Raw genomic sequence first — 21,593 nt, 5'->3', positions numbered from 1 at the left:
ACCCCAAACACACCCACCACACCCCAAACACCACCACCACACCCCAAACACCACCAGCACACCCCAAACACACCCACCACACCCCAAACACCACCACCACACCCCAAACACCACCAGCACACCCCAAACACACCCACCACACCCCAAACACCACCAGCACACCCCAAACACACCCACCACACCCCAAACACCACCACCACACCCCAAACACCACCAGCACACCCCAAACACACCCCACCACACCCCTAAACACCCCCACCACACCCCAAACACCACCACCACACCCCAAACACACCCACCACACCCCAAACACACCCACCACACCCCAAACAGCCCCACCACACCCCAAACACCCCCACCACACCCCAAACAGCCCTACCACACCCCAAACACCACCACCACACCTCAAACACCCCCACCACACCCTAAACACCCCAACCACACCCCAAACACCCCCACCACACCCCAAACACCCCCACCACACCCCAAACACCCTCATCACACCCCACCACACCCCCACCACACCCCAAACACCCACCCTCCACACCCCCACCACCACACCCCAAACACCCCCACCACACCCCAAACACACCCACCACACCCCAAACACCCCCACCACACCCCAAACACCCTCATCACACCCCACCACACCCCCACCACACCCCAAACACCCACCCTCCACACCCCCACCACCACACCCCAAACACCCCCCACCACACCCCACCACACCCCCACCACACCCCAAACACCACCACCACACCCCAAACACCCTCATCACACCACACCCCAAACACTACCACCACACCCCAAACACCCACCCTCCACACCCCCACCACCACACCCCAAACACCCCCCACCACACCCCACCACACCCCCACCACACCCCAAACACCACCACCACACCCCAAACACCCTCATCACACCACACCCCAAACACTACCACCACACCCCAAACACCCACCCTCCACACCCCCACCACCACACCCCAAACACCCCCACCACCACACCCCAAACACCACCACCACACCCCAAACACCCCCACCACACCCCAAACACACCCACCACACCCCAAACAGCCCCACCACACCCCAAACACCCCCACCACACCCCAAACAGCCCTACCACACCCCAAACACCACCACCACACCTCAAACACCCCCACCACACCCTAAACACCCCAACCACACCCCAAACACCCCCACCACACCCCAAACACCCCCACCACACCCTAAACAACCCCCACCACACCCCAAACATCTCCATCACACCCTAAACACCCCCCACCACACCCCAAACATCTCCATCACACCCTAAACACCCCCCACCACAAACACCCCCCCCCACCACACCCCAAACACCCCCACCACACCCCAAACACCCCCACCACCACACCCCAAACACCCACCACCACACCCCAAACACCCCCCACCACACCCCAAACACCACCACCACACCCCAAACACCACCACCACACCCCAAACAACCCAACCACACCCCAAACACTCCCCACCACACCCCAAACAACCCAACCACACCCCAAACACTCCCCACCAAACCCCAAACACCCCCACCACACCCCAAACACCCCCACCACCACACCCCAAACACCCCACCACACCCCAAACACCCCCACGACACCCCAAACACCACCACTACACCCCAAACACCCCCACCACACCCCACCACCCACTAGATCTACTCATATTGATGTGGTCCAGTATAGGTCAGTTACACTGCTCTGCCTTACTGGGAGTGACGGAGCCAGCGAGATGGAAGCTCCTGGCTCCCTCTCGCTGTATACGAGGAAGGAAAGGGAGAGGAGGAGGAGAGAAGGAGAAAAAGAGGAGGGTATAGAAGAGTTTCTGGCGGCTGTTCCTTCACTGCTCGGCCCTCAGTGTGATCTGAAGACACCATATTATGTGAGGAAAGACGCCATATTATGTGAGGAAAGACGCCATATTATGTGAGGAAAGACACCATATTATGTGAGGAAAGACGCCATATTATGTGAGGAAAGACGCCATATTATGTGAGGAAAGACACCATATTATGTGAGGAAAGACACCATATTATGTGAGGGAAAGACACCATATTATGTGAGGAAAGACACCATATTATGTGAGGAAAGACACCATATTATGTGAGGAAAGACACCATATTATGTGAGGAAAGACACCATATTATGTGAGGAAAGACACCATATTATGTGAGGAAAGACACCATATTATGTGAGGAAAGACACCATATTATGTGAGGGAAAGACACCATATTATGTGAGGAAAGACACCATATTATGTGAGGAAAGACACCATATTATGTGAGGAAAGACACCATATTATGTGAGGAAAGACACCATATTATGTGAGGAAAGACGCCATATTATGTGAGGAAAGACACCATATTATGTGAGGGAAAGACACCATATTATGTGAGGAAAGACACCATATTATGTGAGGAAAGACGCCATATTATGTGAGGAAATACACCATATTATGTGAGGAAAGACACCATATTATGTGAGGAAAGACACCATATTATGTGAGGAAAGACACCATATTATGTGAGGAAATACACCATATTATGTGAGGAAAGACACCATATTATGTGAGGGAAAGACACCATATTATGTGAGGAAAGACACCATATTATGTGAGGAAATACACCATATTATGTGAGGAAAGACACCATATTATGTGAGGAAAGACACCATATTATGTGAGGAAAGACGCCATATTATGTGAGGAAATCCTTGACTGGAGTGGAGACGTTTGTGGTGGGTGTGGGGAACATCTGAGGAGAGGGGGGAGGGGGGGGTAGAATAGGGTGTAGCGGGGGTTTAGGGGGAGTTAGGATAGAGTTAGGATGTGTGGTGGCTTGGGTGTTTGAGGGGTTGGGGGGGGGGGGGATTGTAGTTGGTCAGGTGTGACTTGGGAATATTACCCCGCCCCCCTCTCCATCCCCACCTTCCCCCTCCCCCTACCTTCCCCCTCCACACACAACGTTACGTGTGGGTGGTACTGTGTCGTTATCACCCCGCCCCCCCCTCTCCACCCCTTCCCACCCCCTAGCACCGTTACCTCCGCCCTTACACACACACACACACACACACACACACACACACACACACACACACACACACACACACACACACACACACACACACACACACACACACACACACGAGGTCGGGGGCCTCGTAGCCTGGTGGATAGCGCGCAGGACTCGTAATTCTGTGGCGCGGGTTCGATTCCCGCACGAGGCAGAAACAAATGGGCAAAGTTTCTTTCACCCTAAGTGCCCCTGTTACCTAACAGTAAATAGGTACCTGGGAGTTAGTCAGCTGTCACGGGCTGCTTCCTGGGGTGTGTATGTGGTGTGTGGGGAAAAAAAGAAAAAAGAAAAAAAAATAGTAGTTAGTAAACAGTTGATTGACAGTTGAGAGGCGGGCCGAAAGAGCAAAGCTCAACCCCCGCAAAACACAACTAGTAAACACACACACACACACACACACACACACACACACACACACACACACACACACACACACACACACACACACACACACAAAGAATCTCACCATGGATACTAAAGGAAGGTGCAGAAGCACTAAGTGTGCCACTCTCTATGGTGTATAACAGGTCACTGGAAACAGGAGACTTACCAGAAAGTTGGAAGACAGCTAAGGTAGTCCCAATATACAAGAAGGGTGACATACAAGAGGCACTGAACTACAGGCCAGTTTCCCTAACTTGTATTCCATGCAAGGTGATGGAGAAGATCGTGAGGAAAAGGCTCGAAGAGCATCTGGAGGGAAATAACTTTGTAACGCACCACCAACATGGGTTCAGGGATGGTAAATCGTGCCTCACAGATTTAATAGAATTTTATGACCAGGCAACAAAAATTAGGCAGGAAAGAGAAGGGTGGGCCGACTGCATTTTCCTAGATTGCCAAAAAGCCTTCGACACAGTACCCCATAAAAGGCTGTTAAAAAAGTTGGAGCAACAGGCAGGTAAAAGGGAAGGTGCTCCAGTGGATAAGGGAGTACCTAAGCAACAGGAAACAGCGAGTAACGGTGAGGGGGAAGACATCAGAGTGGCGAGATGTCACCAGCGGAGTCCCACAGGGCTCAGTACTTGGACCCATCCTGTTTCTAATATATGTAAACGATCTTCCGGAGGGTATAGACTCATTCCTCTATTTGTTTGCTGATGATGCAAAAAATATGAGAAGAATCAAGACGGATGAAGATAGACAGAGACTACAGGATGATCTGGATAAACTGGAGGAATGGTCTAGAAAATGGCTGCTAAAGTTCAACTCAGGAAAGTGTAAGGTGATGAAATTAGGCGAAGGGAGCAGGAGGCTGAAGACAAGGTATCATCTGGGAGGGGAAATCCTGCAAGAGTCAAATAGAGAGAAGGATCTGGGGGTTGATATCACACCGAACCTGTCCCCAGAGGCCCACATCAAAAGAATATCATCAGTGGCATATGCTAGACTGGCCAACATAAGAACTGCCTTTATTAACTTGTGTAAGGAATCTTTCAGAACCCTGTATACCACTTATGTAAGACCAATCCTGGAGTATGCAGCTCCAGCCTGGAGTCCATACCTAGTTAAACACAAGACAAAGTTAGAGAAGATTCAGCGGTATGCCACCAGGCTCGTCCCGGAACTGAGAGGATTGAGCTACGAGGAAAGGCTAAAGGAGCTGAACCTCACATCCCTGGAAAACAGAAGAGTAAGGGGAGACATGATAACCACCTACAAAATTCTCAGGGGAATTGACAGGGTGGACAAAGACAAACTCTTCAGCACGGGTGGGACACGAACAAGGGGACACAGGCAGAAACTTAGTACCCAGATGAGCCACAGAGACGTTAGAAAGAATTTTTTCAGTGTCAGAGTAGTTAATAAATGGAATGCACTTGGAAGTGATGTGGTGGAGGCTGACTCCATACACAGTTTATAATGTAGATATGATAGAGCCCAATAGGCTCAGGAATCTGTACACCAGTTGATTGACAGTTGATAGGCGGGACCAAAGAGCCAGAGTTCAACCCCCGCAAGCACAACTAGGTGAGTACACACACACACACACACACACACACACACACACACACACACACACACACACACACACATAAAGAAGTGTTTACTAGAGTTGGATGTGACAAAGGCTATAGGTCCAGTTGGAATCTTTAGTAACCTTGGATACTAAAGGAAGGAGCAGAAGAACTGTGCCTACCACTCTCCATAGTGTATAACACATCACTGGCAACAGGGGAACTACCAGAAATTTGGGAAGCAGCTAACGTAGTCCCGATATACAAGAAAGGGGATAGACAGGAGGCACTGAACTACAGGCCAGTGTCCCTAACCTGCATACCATGCAAGATGATGGAGAAGATTGTGCGAAGAAAGCTAGTGGAGCATCTGGAGCGAAAGAACTTTGTAACACAGCATCAACATGGGTTCAGGGATGGCAGGTCCTGCCTCACAGGGTTACTTGAATTCTACGACCAGGCAACAAAAATAAGGCAAGAAAGAGAAGGGTGGGCAGACTGCATATTTTTGGATTGTCAGAAAGCCTTTGATACAGTACCACACAAGATGCTAGTGAAAAAGCTGGAGATGCAAACTGGAGTGAAAGGTAAGGTACTCCGTTGGATACAGGAGTACCTAAGCAACAGGAGACAACGAGTCAGTGTGAGGGGTGAGGTCTCAGATTGGCGAGACGTCACAAGTGGAGTCCCGCAGGGGTCAGTCCTTGGACCTATACTGTTTCTGATATATGTAAATGATCTCCCAGAGGGTATTGACTCATTTCTCTCAATGTTTGCTGATGATGCAAAAATTATGAGGAGGATTGAAACTGAGGATGATAGTAGGAGGCTACAAGATGACCTTGACAGACTGAGTGAATGGTCCAACAAATGGCTGTTGAAGTTCAACCCGAGTAAATGCAAAGTAATGAAACTAGGCAGTGGAAACAGGAGGCCAGACACAGGATACAGAATAGGAGATGAAGTACTTAATGAAACGAACAGAGAGAAAGATCTAGGAGTTGATATCACACCAAACCTGTCTGCTGAAGCCCACATAAAGATAATAACGTCTGCGGCATATGCGAGGCTGGCTAACATCAGAACAGCGTTCAGGAACCTGTGTAAGGAATCATTCAGAATCTTGTACACCACATATGTAAGACCAATCCTGGAATATGCGGCCCCAGCATGGAGCCCGTACCTTGTCAAGCACAAGACGAAGCTGGAAAAAGTCCAAAGGTATGCTACTAGACTAGTCCCAGAACTAAGAGGCATGAGTTACGAGGAAAGGCTGCGGGAAATGCACCTTACGACACTGGAAGACAGAAGAGTAAGAGGAGACATGATCACTACCTACAAAATCCTCAGGGGAATCGACCGGATAAACAAGGATAAACTATTCAACACTGGCGGGACGCGAACAAGGGGACACAGGTGAAAACTGAGTACCCACATGAGCCACAGAGACGTTAGAAAGAACTTTTTCAGTGTCAGAGTAGTTAACAGGTGGAATGCATTATGCAGTGATGTGGTGGAGGCTGACTCCATACACAGTTTATAATGTAGATATGATAGAGCCCAATAGGCTCAGGAACCTATACACCTGTTGATTGACGGTTGAGAGGCGGGACCAAAGAGCCAAAGCTCAACCCCCGCAACCACAACTAGGAGAGTACACGCACGCACACGCACGCGAGTGATCACCGTGCCGGAAGTGTCATTAGCAAAACTTCTCAACCCGCTACTCGCTAAAAATTACTACATGCTTTGAGGCTATACCAAGACGCTAGTAGAGGAGACAATGGACCCACGGGAGGCTAGTAGAGGAGACAATGGACCCACGGGAGGCTAGTAGAGGAGACAATGGACCCACGGGAGGCTAGTAGAGGAGACAATGGACCCACGGGAGGCTAGTAGAGGAGACAATGGACCCACGGGAGGCTAGTAGAGGAGACAATGGACCCACGGGAGGCTAGTAGAGGAGACAATGGACCCACGGGAGGCTAGTAGAGGAGACAATGGACCCAAGGGAGGCTAGTAGAGGAGACAATGGACCCAAGGGACTCTAGTAGAGGAGACAATGGACCCACGGGAGGCTAGTAGAGGAGACAATGGACCCACGGGAGGCTAGTAGAGGAGACAATGGACCCACGGGAGGCTAGTAGAGGAGACAATGGACCCAAGGGACTCTAGCAGAGGAGACAATGGACCCAAGGGACTCTAGTAGAGGAGACAATGGACCCACGGGAGGCTAGTAGAGGAGACAATGGACCCACGGGAGGCTAGTAGAGGAGACAATGGACCCACGGGAGGCTAGTAGAGGAGACAATGGACCCAAGGGAGGCTAGTAGAGGAGACAATGGACCCAAGGGAGGCTAGTAGAGGAGACAATGGACCCACGGGAGGCTAGTAGAGGAGACAATGGACCCACGGGAGGCTAGTAGAGGAGACAATGGACCCACGGGAGGCTAGTAGAGGAGACAATGGACCCACGGGAGGCTAGTAGAGGAGACAATGGACCCACGGGAGGCTAGTAGAGGAGACAATGGACCCACGGGAGGCTAGTAGAAGAGACAATGGACCCACGGGAGGCTAGTAGAGGAGACAATGGACCCACGGGAGGCTAGTAGAGGAGACAATGGACCCAAGGGAGGCTAGTAGAGGAGACAATGGACCCAAGGGACTCTAGTAGAGGAGACAATGGACCCACGGGAGGCTAGTAGAGGAGACAATGGACCCACGGGAGGCTAGTAGAGGAGACAATGGACTCACGGGAGGCTAGTAGAGGAGACAATGGACCCAAGGGACTCTAGCAGAGGAGACAATGGACCCAAGGGACTCTAGTAGAGGAGACAATGGACCCACGGGAGGCTAGTAGAGGAGACAATGGACCCACGGGAGGCTAGTAGAGGAGACAATGGACCCACGGGAGGCTAGTAGAGGAGACAATGGACCCAAGGGAGGCTAGTAGAGGAGACAATGGACCCAAGGGAGGCTAGTAGAGGAGACAATGGACCCACGGGAGGCTAGTAGAGGAGACAATGGACCCAAGGGACTCTAGTAGAGGAGACAATGGACCCACGGGAGGCTAGTAGAGGAGACAATGGACCCACGGGAGGCTAGTAGAGGAGACAATGGACCCACGGGAGGCTAGTAGAGGAGACAATGGACCCAAGGGACTCTAGCAGAGGAGACAATGGACCCAAGGGACTCTAGTAGAGGAGACAATGGACCCACGGGAGGCTAGTAGAGGAGACAATGGACCCACGGGAGGCTAGTAGAGGAGACAATGGACCCACGGGAGGCTAGTAGAGGAGACAATGGACCCAAGGGAGGCTAGTAGAGGAGACAATGGACCCAAGGGAGGCTAGTAGAGGAGACAATGGACCCACGGGAGGCTAGTAGAGGAGACAATGGACCCAAGGGAGGCTAGTAGAGGAGACAATGGACCCACGGGAGGCTAGTAGAGGAGACAATGGACCCACGGGAGGCTAGTAGAGGAGACAATGGACCCACGGGAGGCTAGTAGAGGAGACAATGGACCCAAGGGAGGCTAGTAGAGGAGACAATGGACCCAAGGGAGGCTAGTAGAGGAGACAATGGACCCAAGGGAGGCTAGTAGAGGAGACAATGGACCCAAAGGAGGCTAGTAGAGGAGACAATGGACCCAAGGGAGGCTAGTAGAGGAGACAATGGACCCACGGGAGGCTAGTAGAGGAGACAATGGACCCACGGGAGGCTAGTAGAGGAGACAATGGACCCAAGGGAGGCTAGTAGAGGAGACAATGGACCCACGGGAGGCTAGTAGAGGAGACAATGGACCCAAGGGAGGCTAGTAGAGGAGACAATGGACCCAAGGGAGGCTAGTAGAGGAGACAATGGACCCACGGGAGGCTAGTAGAGGAGACAATGGTCCCACGGGAGGCTAGTAGAGGAGACAATGGACCCAAGGGAGGCTAGTAGAGGAGACAATGGACCCAAGGGAGGCTAGTAGAGGAGACAATGGACCCACGGGAGGCTAGTAGAGGAGACAATGGACCCAAGGGAGCCTAGTAGAGGAGACAATGGACCCAAGGGAGGCTAGTAGAGGAGACAATGGACCCAAGGGAGGCTAGTAGAGGAGACAATGGACCCAAAGGAGGCTAGTAGAGGAGACAATGGACCCAAGGGAGGCTAGTAGAGGAGACAATGGACCCAAGGGAGGCTAGTAGAGGAGACAATGGACCCACGGGAGGCAAAGTAGAGGAGACAATGGACCCACGGGAGGCTAGTAGTGGAGACAATGGACCCAAGGGAGGCTAGTAGAGGAGACAATGGACCCACGGGAGGCTAGTAGAGGAGACAATGGACCCACGGGAGGCTAGTAGAGGAGACAATGGACCCACGGGAGGCTAGTAGAGGAGACAATGGACCCACGGGAGGCTAGTAGAGGAGACAATGGACCCACGGGAGGCTAGTAGAGGAGACAATGGACCCACGGGAGGCTAGTAGAGGAGACAATGGACCCACGGGAGGCTAGTAGAGGAGACAATGGACCCACGGGAGGCTAGTAGAGGAGACAATGGACCCACGGGAGGCTAGTAGAGGAGACAATGGACCCACGGGAGGCTAGTAGAGGAGACAATGGACCCACGGGAGGCTAGTAGAGGAGACAATGGACCCACGGGAGGCTAGTAGAGGAGACAATGGACCCACGGGAGGCTAGTAGAGGAGACAATGGACCCACGGGAGGCTAGTAGAGGAGACAATGGACCCACGGGAGGCTAGTAGAGGAGACAATGGACCCAAGGGAGGCTAGTAGAGGCTAGTTCAGCCATCGTCGACCCCAGGCCATGGCGGAAACAAATGGGCAGAGTTTCTTTCATCCTGATGCGCCTGTTCAACTAGCAGTAAATAGGTACCTGGGAGTTAGACAGATGTTACGGGCTGCTTCCTGGGTGTGTGTGTGGGGGGGGGGGAATAAAAGAAATAAGTTGATTTATTGACAGTTGAGAGGCGGGTAGAAAGAGCGGAGCTCCACCCCGCAAGCACAACTAGGTCAACACAACTAGGTGACGACACCACATAATAACTCCATCATATAGCATGGTCAAAGTGATGAAATGTAATCATTTAAATCATCATCAAAGTGATGATTAAATATGATGAAACCATATTAAATAAATTTTCTGTGAATTTTTATATCAAGTATGGTTGAGTTTGAGAGGGTAAGATCTACCTCCATTCTCAGATACTTGACTTTAGTGGTATATCCACTATAACAGAGCTATATACTCATATATATCCACTATAACAGGGCTACATATTGATATATCCACTGTAACAGAGTTATATACTGATATATCCAATATAACAGGGCTACATACTGATATATCCACTATAACAGAGTTATATACTGATATATCCAATATAACAGGGCTACATACTGATATATCCACTATAACAGGGCTACATACTGATATATCCACTATAACAGGGCTACATTCTGATATATCCACTATAACAGGGCTACATACGGATATATCCACTATAACAGGGCTACATTCTGATATATCCACTATAACAGGGCTACATACGGATATATCCACTATAACAGGGCTACATTCTGATATATCCACTATAACAGGGCTACATACGGATATATTCACTATAACAGAGCTATATACTCGTATATATCCACTAAAACAGGGCTACATACTGATATATCCACTATAACAGGGCTACATATTGATATATCCACTATAACAGGGCTACATACGGATATATTCACTATAACAGAGCTATATACTCGTATATATCCACTAAAACAGGGCTACATACTGATATATCCACTATAACAGGGTTACATACGGATATATCCACTATAACAGGGCTACATTCTGATATATCCACTATAACAGGGCTACATACGGATATATCCACTATAACAGGGTTACATACGGATATATCCACTATAACAGAGCTATATACTCATATATATCCAGTATAACAGGACTACATTCTGATATATCCACTATAACAGAGTTATATACTGATATATCCACTATAACAGGGCTACATACGGATATATCCACTATAACAGGGCTACATTCTGATATATCCACTAAAACAGAGTTATATACTGATATATCCACTATAACAGAGTTATATACTGATATATCCACTATAACAGAGCTATATATAATAGATATATTAGAAGCATACCATATTATATTAATCCAGTAAGTGAATGATAGATTAAAGTCAACGTTTCGCGCATACAATTTCATACAGCTATGAAACATTTACAATTTTTACAAATTGATGTATTTACAGAAAAATTCATAAATGGAATATTTTAACATGAAATAGTTATTTGTAAAATATAAAGTAACAAATTGTGTTATGAAAAGCCAGTCCTCCCCCAGGGCCACACACCACTGGCCAGTCCTCCCCCAGGGCCACACACCACTGGCCAGTCCTCCCCCAGGGCCACATACCACTGTCCAGTCCTCCCCCAGGGCCACACACCACTGTCCAGTCCTCCCCAGGGCCACATACCACTGTCCAGTCCCTCCCCCAGGGCCACACACCACTGTCCAGTCCTCCCCCAGGGCCACACACCACTGGCCAGTCCTCCCCCAGGGCCACACACCACTGTCCAGTCCTCCCCAGGGCCACATACCACTGTCCAGTCCTCCCCCAGGGCCACACACCACTGTCCAGTCCTCCCCCAGGGCCACACACCACTGTCCAGTCCTCCCCCAGGGCCACACACCACTGACCAGTCCCTCCCCCAGGGCCACACACCACTGGCCAGTCCTCCCCCAGGGCCACACACCACTGTCCAGTCCTCCCCCAGGGCCACACACCACTGGCCAGTCCTCCCCCAGGGCCACACACCACTGTCCAGTCCTCCCCAGGGCCACATACCACTGTCCAGTCCCTCCCCCAGGGCCACACACCACTGTCCAGTCCTCCCCCAGGGCCACACACCACTGTCCAGTCCTCCCCAGGGCCACATACCACTGTCCAGTCCCTCCCCCAGGGCCACACACCACTGTCCAGTCCTCCCCCAGGGCCACACACCACTGGCCAGTCCTCCCCAGGGCCACATACCACTGTCCAGTCCCTCCCCCAGGGCCACACACCACTGTCCAGTCCTCCCCCAGGGCCACACACCACTGTCCAGTCCTCCCCCAGGGCCACACACCACTGACCAGTCCCTCCCCCAGGGCCACACACCACTGGCCAGTCCCTCCCCCAGGGCCACACACCACTGGCCAGTCCTCCCCCAGGGCCACACACCACTGGCCAGTCCTCCCCCAGGGCCACACACCACTGGCCAGTCCTCCCCCAGGGCCACACACCACTGGCCAGTCCCTCCCCCAGGGCCACACACCACTGACCAGTCCCTCCCCCAGGGCCACACACCACTGGCCAGTCCTCCCCCAGGGCCACACACCACTGGCCAGTCCTCCCCCAGGGCCACACACCACTGGCCAGTCCTCCCCCAGGGCCACACATCACTGGTCAGTCCTCCCCCAGGGCCACACACCACTGGCCAGTCCTCCCCCAGGGCCACAAGGGAGCCGGTTAGGGAACGCTGCTACTACTGGCCATAATTAACTCCCACAGTTTTCAACAGGTAAATTTATTTCCACATTGTGGCGTACCTTGAGTACGGTATTTTGTGCTCCAGGCTGTGTGTGTGTGTGTGTGTGTGTGTGTGTGTGTGTGTGTGTGTGTGTGTGTGTGTGTGTGTGTGTGTGTGTGAGTGTGTGTGTGTGTGTGTGTGTGTGTGTGTGTGTGTGTGTGTGTGTGTGTGTGTGTGTGTGTGTGTGAGTGTGTGTGTGTGTGTGTGTGAGTGTGTGTGTGTGTGTGAGTGTGTGTGTGTGTGAGTGTGTGTGTGTGTGTGTGTGTGTGTGTGTGTGTGTGTGTGTGTGTGTGTGTGTGTGTGTGTGTGTGTGTGTGTGTGTGTGTGTGTGTGTGTGTGTGTGTGTGAGTGTGTGTGTGTGTGTGTGTGTGTGTGTGTGTGTGTGTGTGTGTGTGTGTGTGTGTGTGTGTGTGTGTGTGTGTGTGTGTGTGTGTGTGTGTGTGTACTCACCTATGTGTACTCACCTATATGTGCTTGCAGGATCGAGCATTGACTCTTGGATCCCGCCTTTCTAGCTATCGGTTGTTTACAGCAATGACTCCTGTCCCATTTCCCTATCATACCTAGTTTTAAAAGTATGAATAGTATTTGCTTCCACAACCTGTTCCCCAAGTGCATTCCATTTTTCCACTACTCTCACGCTAAAAGAAAACTTCCTAACATCTCTGTGACTCATCTGAGTTTCCAGTTTCCACCCATGTCCCCTCGTTCTGTTATTATTACGTGTGAACATTTCATCTATTTCCACTTTATCAATTCCCGAGTATTTTATATGTCCCTATCATATCTCCTCTCTCCCTTCTTTTCTCTAGTGTCGTTAGGTTCAGTTCCTTCAGCCGCTCTTCATATCCCATCCCTCGTAACTCTGGGACAAGCCTCGTCGCAAACCTCTGAACCTTCTCCAGTTTCTTTATGTGTTTCTTTAGGTGGGGGCTCCATGATGGCGCGGCATACTCTAAGACGGGTCTCACGTAGGCAGTGTAAAGCGCCCTAAAAGCTTCCTCATTTAGGTTTCTGAATGAAGTTCTAATTTTCGCCAGTGTAGAGTACGCTGCTGTCGTTATCCTATTTATATGTGCCTCAGGAGTTAGATTAGGTGTCACATCCACTCCCAGGTCTCTTTCTCGAATCGTTACAGGTAGGCTGTTCCCCTTCATTGTGTACTGTCCCTTTGGTCTCCTGTCACCTGATCCCATTTCCATAACTTTACATTTACTGGTGTTAAACTCCAGTAGCCATTTCTCTGACCATCTCTGCAGCCTGTTTAAGTCCTCTTGGAGGATCCTACAATCCTCGTCTGTCACAACTCTTCTCATTAATTTTGCGTCATCTGCAAACATTGACATGTATGATTCCACTCCTGTAAACATATCATTTACGTAAATTAGAAAGAGGATTGGTCCCAGCACCGATCCTTGAGGTACTCCACTTGTTACTGTTCGCCAGTCCGACTTTTCGCCCCTTACCATTACCCTCTGGCTCCTTCCTGATAGGTAGTTCTTCACCCATACTAGGGCCTTTCCGCTTACTCCTGCCTGCCTCTCAAGTTTGTATAGCAGTCTCATGTGCGGTACCGTATCAAAGGCCTTTTGGCAGTCAAGAAATATGCAGTCTGCCCAGCCTTCTCTGTCCTGCCTTATCCTTGTTACTTTATCATAGAATTCTAAAAGGTTTGTTAGGCATGATTTCCCTGTCCAGAACCCATGTTGGTGCTTGTTTACAAACCCAATGCTCTCCAGGTGCTCAACAAGTCTTAGCCTAATTATTCTTTCAAGTATTTTGCAGGGGTGTGTGTGTGTGTGAGTGTGTGTGTGTGTGTGTGTGTGTGTGTGTGTGTGTGTGTGTGTGTGTGTGTGTGTGAGAGAGAGAGAGAGAGAGAGAGAGAGAGAGAGAGAGAGAGAGAGAGAGAGAGAGAGAGAGAGAGAGAGAGAGAGAGAGAGAGAGAGAGAGAGAGAGATGGCGTGAGCTGTAACAGATGGAAGGTGTTTCCCACGGATGGTTTCAGTCTTGGAGGTGAGAGAAAGCAGGTGTTGTGGTGTTAGACAGATGTTGGCGGTACAAGCATGTTCACTCTTCTATTGGTGTATTAGTGTTGCCTCAACATATGTTGGTGATGTTGTGCCTGACCTTCACCATGTAGTAACCTCTCCCCCACCCCCACAGCAACATGTCTGCCACCCCCACACTACCTGACAGTGACCCAGGACTAAGACAGTGTTGGTCTCCCTCAGGTACTGGACTATCGACCGAGGTCAGGCCAGGAAGAGAGACACTAGTGGAGGAGGCGGGAGCTACACCCACATCAAGAGGAACCTAAGAGAGCGCGGACAGCTCTACGAGGACGCCCAGTTCTCCACTACCGTCAGGTCTCTCTTCATCCACAAGAAGCCTCACTTGGGACCCATCGTCTGGATGAGGCCGCATGTAAGTATAACTTCTTTTCCAGTCACCTGGGCTGTAGCAGACTCGAACACTCGACCGCATGCGTGTGAGGCCGAGGCTCCGTTGACTGCGCTATGAGTAGTCTTAATAAGGAAAGTTTCCAGAATCATCCAATTTCAAAACGTCACTATTACGGTGGTTTATTCATACTAATACACCGCAGCTTAATGGATTGGTCAATTTCGTCCAAAATACGAGGTATTACGTGAGAGAGACGGCCGGAACGTTTACTTCCAGTATTGGTGTGAGACAGTGTTACCCACGCGGACTCTTAACACCAGGTCCTGTAGAATAACACGCAGTGGGTGCCACCAGTAGGCGGGGAACCAAGAGCTAAACCTCACTCCCTGTGGGCACTGTAAGGTAAGGTACACCTGTACCTGTGTCAGGCACGCCACGCTCTGTGCTGCTGCTGCTCTGTGGCTGCTGCTGCTCTGTGGCTGCTGCTGCTCTGTGGCTGCTGCTGCTCTGTGGCTGCTACTGCTCTGTGACTGCTGCTGCTCTGTGAATGTTGGTCTGTGGCTGCTTCTCTGTTGCTGCTGCTGCTCTGTGGCTGCTGCTGCTCTGTGACTGCTGCTGCTCTGTGACTGTTGGTCCGTGGCTGCTGCTCTGTGGCTGCTGCTACTCTGGCTGCGACTGCTCTGTGGCTGTTACTCTGTGGCTGCTGCTCTGTGGCTGCTGCTCTGCAACTGCTGCTGATCTGTGGTTGTTGCTTCTCTGTGGCTGCTGCTGCTCTGAGGCTGTTGCTGCTCTGACGCTGCTGCTCTGTAGCTCCTACTGCTCTATGACTGCTGCTATTGTGTGGCTGCTGCTCTGCAACTGCTGCTGATCTGTGGTTGCTACTGCTCTGTGGCTGATGCTGCTCTGAGGCTGTTGCTCTGTGTCTGCTGCTGCTCTGTGGCTGCTTCTGCTCTGACTGCTGCTGCTCTGGGGCTGCTGCTGCTCTGTGGTTCTTGCTGCTTTGTGGCTGCTCCTGCTCTGTGGCTGTTGCTACGTGGCTGCTGCTCTGTGGCTGCTGCTCTGTGGCTTCTGATCTGTTGCTATTGCTCTGTGGCTGTTGCTGCTCAGTGGTTGCTGTTCCTCTGTGGCGGCTGCTCTGTTGCTGTTGCTCTATGACTGCTGCACTGTGGCTGCTGCTGCACTGTGCTGCTGCTGCTGTGCCACAGCAGCAACAGCCACAGCAGAAACAGCCACAGAGCAGCACCCACAAAGCAAAATTCACAGATCAGCAGCAGCCACAGAGCAGCAGCAGCCATAGAGCACCAGCCACAGAGCAGCAGCAGCAGTCACAGAATAGCAGCAGCCACAGAGCAGTACCAACAGCAACAGAGCGCAACAGTCACAGATCACCAACAGCCACAGAGCAGCAGAAGCCACAGAGGTTGCTGCTCTGTGGCTGCTGCTGCTAATGTGACTGTTGCTGCTGCTCTATGGCTGCTGCTGCTGCTGCTCTGTGGCTGTTGCTGTTTTGTGGCTGCTGCTGCTCTGTGACAGCTGCTGCTCTGGGGCTGCTGCTCTGTGGCTGTTGCTGCTCTATGGCTGTTGCTGCTCTGTGGGTGTTGCTCTGTGGCTGCTGTTGCTGTGTGGCCGTTGCTGCTCTGTGGCTGCTGTTGCTCTGTTGCTGTTGCACTGATTGCTGCTGCTCTGTGGCTGCTGTGGCTCTGGCTGTTGCTGCTCTGGGGCTGTTGCTCTGACTGCTACTGCTCTGAATGCTGCTGCTCTGTGGCTGCTGTTGCTCTGTGGCTGTTGCTGCTCTGTGGCTGTTGCTGCTCTGTGGCTGTTGCTGCTCTGTGGCTGTTGTTGCTCTGTGGCTGCTGTTGCTCTGTGGCTGCTGCTCTTTGGCTGTTGCTCTCTGCTGTTGCTCTGTGACTGTTGCTGCTCTGTAGCTGTTGCTCTATGGCTGCTGCGTTTCTGTGGCTTTTGCTGCTCTGTGGCTGCTGCTACTGCTCTGTGGCTGCTTCTGCTGCTCTGTGGTTGTTCCCCAGTGGCTGCTACTGCTCTGTGGCTCCTGCTTTGTGGCTGCTGCTTTGTTGCTGCTGCTCTGTGGCTGCTGCTGCTCTGTGGCTGCTACTGCTCTGTGACTGCTACTGCTCTGTGACTGCTGCTGCTCTGGGGCTGCTGCTGCTCTGTGGTTCTTGCTGCTTTGTGGCTGCTCCTGCTCTGTGGCTGTTGCTACGTGGCTGCTGCTTTGTGGCTGCTCCTGCTCTGTGGCTGTTGCTACGTGGCTGCTGCTCTGAAGCTTCTGATCTGTTGATATTGCTCTGTGGCTGTTGCTGCTCAGTGGTTGCTGTTGCTCTGTGGCGGCTGCTCTGTTGCTGTTGCTCTATGACTGCTGCACTGTGGCTGCTGCTGCACTGTGCTGTTGCTGCTGTGCCACAGCAGCAACAGCCACAGCAGAAACAGCCACAGAGCAGCACCCACAAAGTAAAATCCACAGATCAGCAGCAGCCACAGAGCAGCAGCAGCCATAGAGCACCAGCCACAGAGCAGCAGCAGCAGTCACAGAATAGCAGCATCCATAGAGCAGTACCAACAGCAACAGAGCGCAACAGTCACAGATCACCAACAGCCACAGAGCAGAAGCCACAGAGGTTGCTGCTGCAGTTCTGTGACTGTTGTTGCTGCTCTACGGTTGCTGGTGCTCTATGGCTGCTGCTCTGTGGCTGTTGCTGTTTTGTGGCTGCTGCTGCTCTGTGGCTGTTGCTGCTCTGGGGCTGTTTCTCTGACTGCTGCTGCTCTGTGGCTGCTGTTGCTCTGGGGCTGCTGCTGCTCTGTGGGTACTACTGCTCTGTGTCTACAGCTGCTCTAGGGCTGCTGTTCCTCTGTCGCTGCTGCTGCTCTGTGGCTACTACTGCTCTGTGGCTACTACTTCTCTGTAGCTGCTGCTGTTCTGTGGCTCCTTTGGGAGCCGGCCGGCCGAGCGGACAGCACACTGGACTTGTGATCCCGCCTGCTGTCCGCTGATCGAACCCGGCGTCCCGGGTTCGATCCCGGGCGCCGGCGAGAAACAATGGGCAGTTTCTTTCACCCTATGCCCCTGTTACCTAGCAGTAAAATAGGTACCTGGGAGTTAGTCAGCTGTCACGGGCTGCTTCCTGGGGGTGGAGGCCTGGTCGAGGACCGGGCCGCGGGGACACGAAAGCCCTGAAATCATCTCAAGATAACATCCTGCTGCTTTGGGGCTGCTGTTGCTGCTTTCAGAGCAACAGCCACAGAGCAGCAGCCACAGAACAGCAGCAGCCTTAAAGCAGCAGTCACAGAGCAGCAGTCACATAGCATCAGCAGGCACAGAGCAAGCAGAAGCAGCCACAGAGCAGAATAAGCCACAGAACAGCAGCTCCAGAAGCCGCAGCAGCAGCCATAGAGCTGCTGCTGCTGCTGCTGCTGCTGCACTGTGGCTATTCCTACTCTGTGGCTGTTGCTGTTCTGTGACTATTGCTCTGGCTGCTGCTGCTCTGTGGCAGCTGCTGCTCTGTGGTTGCTGTTGCTGCTATCAACACAACAGCCAAAGAGCAGCCTCAGAACAGCAGCCACAGAGCAACAGTATCCACAGAACAGCAGCAGCCAAAGAGCAGTAGCCACAAAGAGGCAGCCGCCACAGAGCAGTAGCTCTATGGCTGCTGCTGCTGCTCTGTGGCTGCTGCTGCTCTGTGGTTGCTGTTGCTGCTTTCAGAGCACCAGCCACAGAAAAGCAGCAGCCTCAGAGCAGCAGTAGCCATAGGGCAGCAGCAGCCACAGAGCATCAACTGACAGAGTAGCTGCAACCACAGAGAAGCAACAGTCACAGAACAGCAGCAGCCAAAGCAGCAGCAGCCACAGAGCAGTAGCAGCCACAAAGCAGCAACAGTCACAGAACAGCAACAGTCACAGAGCAGCAGCAGCCACAGAGCAGTAGCAGCCATAGAGCAGTAACAACCACAGAGCAGCAGTATCCACAGAACAGCAACAGCCACAGACAGGCAGAAGCCACAGAGTAGCAGCTCTGTGGCTGATACTCTGTTACTGTGGCTGCTGCTGCTACTTTGTTGATGTTGCTGTTCTGTGCCTGCTGTTGCTCTGTGGCTACTGTTGCTGTTGCTGCTCTGTGGCTGCTACTTTGTAGCTGTTGCTCTGTGGCTGCTGCTCTGTGGCTGTTGGTCTGTGACTGTTGTTGCTCTGTGGCTACTGCTGCTCTGTGGCTGCTACTCTGTTGCTGCTCTGTGCTTGCTGTTGCTTTGTGGCTGCTGTTGCTCTGTGGCTGCTGTTGCTCTGTGGCTGTTTCCGCTCTATGGCTGCTGCTATGTAGCTGTTGCTCTGTGGCTGCTTCTGCTGCTCTGTTGCTGCTGCTGTGGCTGCTGGTCTGTGGCTGCTGCTGCTGCTGCTCTGTTGCTGCTGCTGCTGTTGATCTTGCTGCTGCTGTTATGGCTGCTGCTGCTGCTGTGTGGCTACTGCTGCTCTGTGGCAACTGCTGCTCTGTGGTTGCTGTTCCTGCTTTCAGAGCAACAGCCACAGAGCAGCAGCAGCCACAGTGTAACAACAGCCACAAAGCAGTAACAGTCACAGAGCAACAGCAGCCACAGAGCAGCAGCTCTGTGGCTGCTGCTTTTTGGCAGCTGTTGCTCTGTGGATGCTATGTTGCTGTTGCTGGTCTGTGGCTGCTACTCTGTTGCTGTTGCTGCTCTGTGGCTGCTGTTGCTCTGTGGCTGCAGTTGCTCTGTAGCTGTTGCTGCTCTGTAGCTGTTCCTTTGTGGCAGCTGCTCTGTGGAAGTTGCTCTGTAGCTGCTGCTGCTCTGTGGCTGTTCCTTTGTGGCAGCTGCTGCTCCTTTGTGGCTGTTGCTGCTCTGTATCTGTTGCTCCTCGGCTGCTGTTACGTGGCTGTTGCTCTGTGGCTGCTGCTCTGTGGCTGTTGCTGCTGCTGCTCTATGGCTGTTCCTGCTTTGTGGGTGCTGTTGCTCTGTGGCTGCTGTTGCTCTGTTGCTGCTGTGTAGCTGTTGCTCTGTGGCTGCTGCTTCGTGGCTGTTGCTCTGTGGCTGCTGATGCTCTGTGGCTGCTCCTCTGTTGTTGCTCTGTGGCTGTTATTGCTGCTCTGTGCCTGCTGTTGCTCTGTGCCTGCCGTTGCTCTGTGGCTGCTCTGTGGTTACTGCTACGTGGCTGCTTCTGTTGCTCTGTTGCTGCTGCTGCTCTGTGGCTGCTGCTTTGTGACTGCTGCTGCTGCTCTGTGGCTGCTGATGCTCGGGCTGCTGCTGCTGCTCTGTGGCTGCTGCTGCTTTGTGGCTTCTGCTGCTCTGTGGCTGCTGCTGCTCTGTGGCTGTTCCTCTGTGGCTGCTGCTGCTTTGTGGCTTCTGCTGCTCTGTGGCTGCTGCTGCTCTGTGACTGCTGCTGCTGCTCTGTGACTGCTGCTGCTGCTCTGTGGTTGCTGCTGCTCCTCTGTGACAGCTGCTGCTCTGTGGTTGCTGTTTCTGCTTTCAGAACAGCAGCCACAGAGCAGCAACCACAGAGTAACAGCCATGTAGCAGCAGCCACAGAGCAGCAGAAGCAGCCACAGAGCAGCAGAAGCAACCACAGAGCAGCAGAAACAGCCACAGAGCAGCAGCTCTGGCTGCTTCCTTTTGGCTGCTGCTGCTCCGTTGCTGCTACTCTGTTGTTGCTGCTACTCTGTTGCTGTTGCTGCTCTGTGCCTGCTGTTGCTCTGTGGCTGTTGCTGCTCTGTGGCTGCTGCTGCTACTCTTGCTGTTGCTGCTCTGTGGCTGTTGCTGTTCTGTGGCTGCTGCTGTTCTGTGGCTGTTGCTCTGTGGATGCTGCTGCTGCTCTATGGCTGCTGCTGCTGCTGCTTTGTGACTGTTGCTGCTCTGTAGCTGTTGTTGTGTGGCTGCTGCTGCTGCTCCATGGCTGCTGCTGCTCTGTGGCTTTTACTCTGTTGCTGTTGTTGCTCTGTGGCTGCTGTTGCACTGTGGGTGTTTCTGCTCTATGGCAGCTGCTGCTCCGTAGCTGTTGCGCTGTGGCTGCTGCTACGTGGCTGTTGCTTTGTGGATGTTGCTGCTGCTCTGTGGCTGTTTCTGCTGCTCTGTGGCTACTTCTCCTGCTCTGTGGCTGCTGCTGCTGCTCTGTGGCTGCTGCTGCTGCTTTGTGGCTGTTGCTGCTGCTTTGTGGCTGCTGCTTCTCTGTGGCTGCTGCTGCGTCTCCGTGGCTGCTCCTACTCTGTGGCTGCTGCTACGTGGCTGTTGCTCTGTGGTTGCTGCTGTGTGACTGCTTCTGCTGCTCTGTGGCTGCTACTATGTTGCTGTTGCTGCTCTGTGGCTGCTGCTGCTCTGTGGCTGCTACTGCTGCTCTGTGGCTGCTACTGCTGCTCTGTGGCTGCTACTGCTGCTCTGGCTGCTGCTGCTGCTCCGTGGCTGCTGCTGTTCTGTGGCTGCTGCTCTGTAGCTGCTGTTGCTGCTCTGTGGTTGCTGTTGCTCTGTTGCTGTTCTGTAGATGTTGTTCTGTGG

The 21,593-nt window shown here is 52.4% G+C and overlaps 1 protein-coding gene across 1 annotated transcript in view; it reads left to right on the top strand.

Annotated features, from left to right (window-relative positions):
• LOC123747506 (calpain-9-like) overlaps positions 1-21,593 on the top strand; it is a gene marked incomplete in the record, with an annotated part of 284,505 nt that overhangs the window by 214,301 nt on the left and 48,611 nt on the right. The window contains 1 exon segment of the mRNA XM_069338411.1: positions 14,919-15,111. Coding sequence (XP_069194512.1) covers positions 14,919-15,111 — 193 coding nt within the window.

This window comes from Procambarus clarkii, chromosome 39 (genome assembly GCF_040958095.1).
Source record: "Procambarus clarkii isolate CNS0578487 chromosome 39, FALCON_Pclarkii_2.0, whole genome shotgun sequence".
NCBI lineage: Eukaryota > Metazoa > Arthropoda > Malacostraca > Decapoda > Cambaridae > Procambarus > Procambarus clarkii.
Note: the sequence above shows the minus strand (reverse complement) of the source record. Positions and strands in the feature narration are given on the sequence as shown.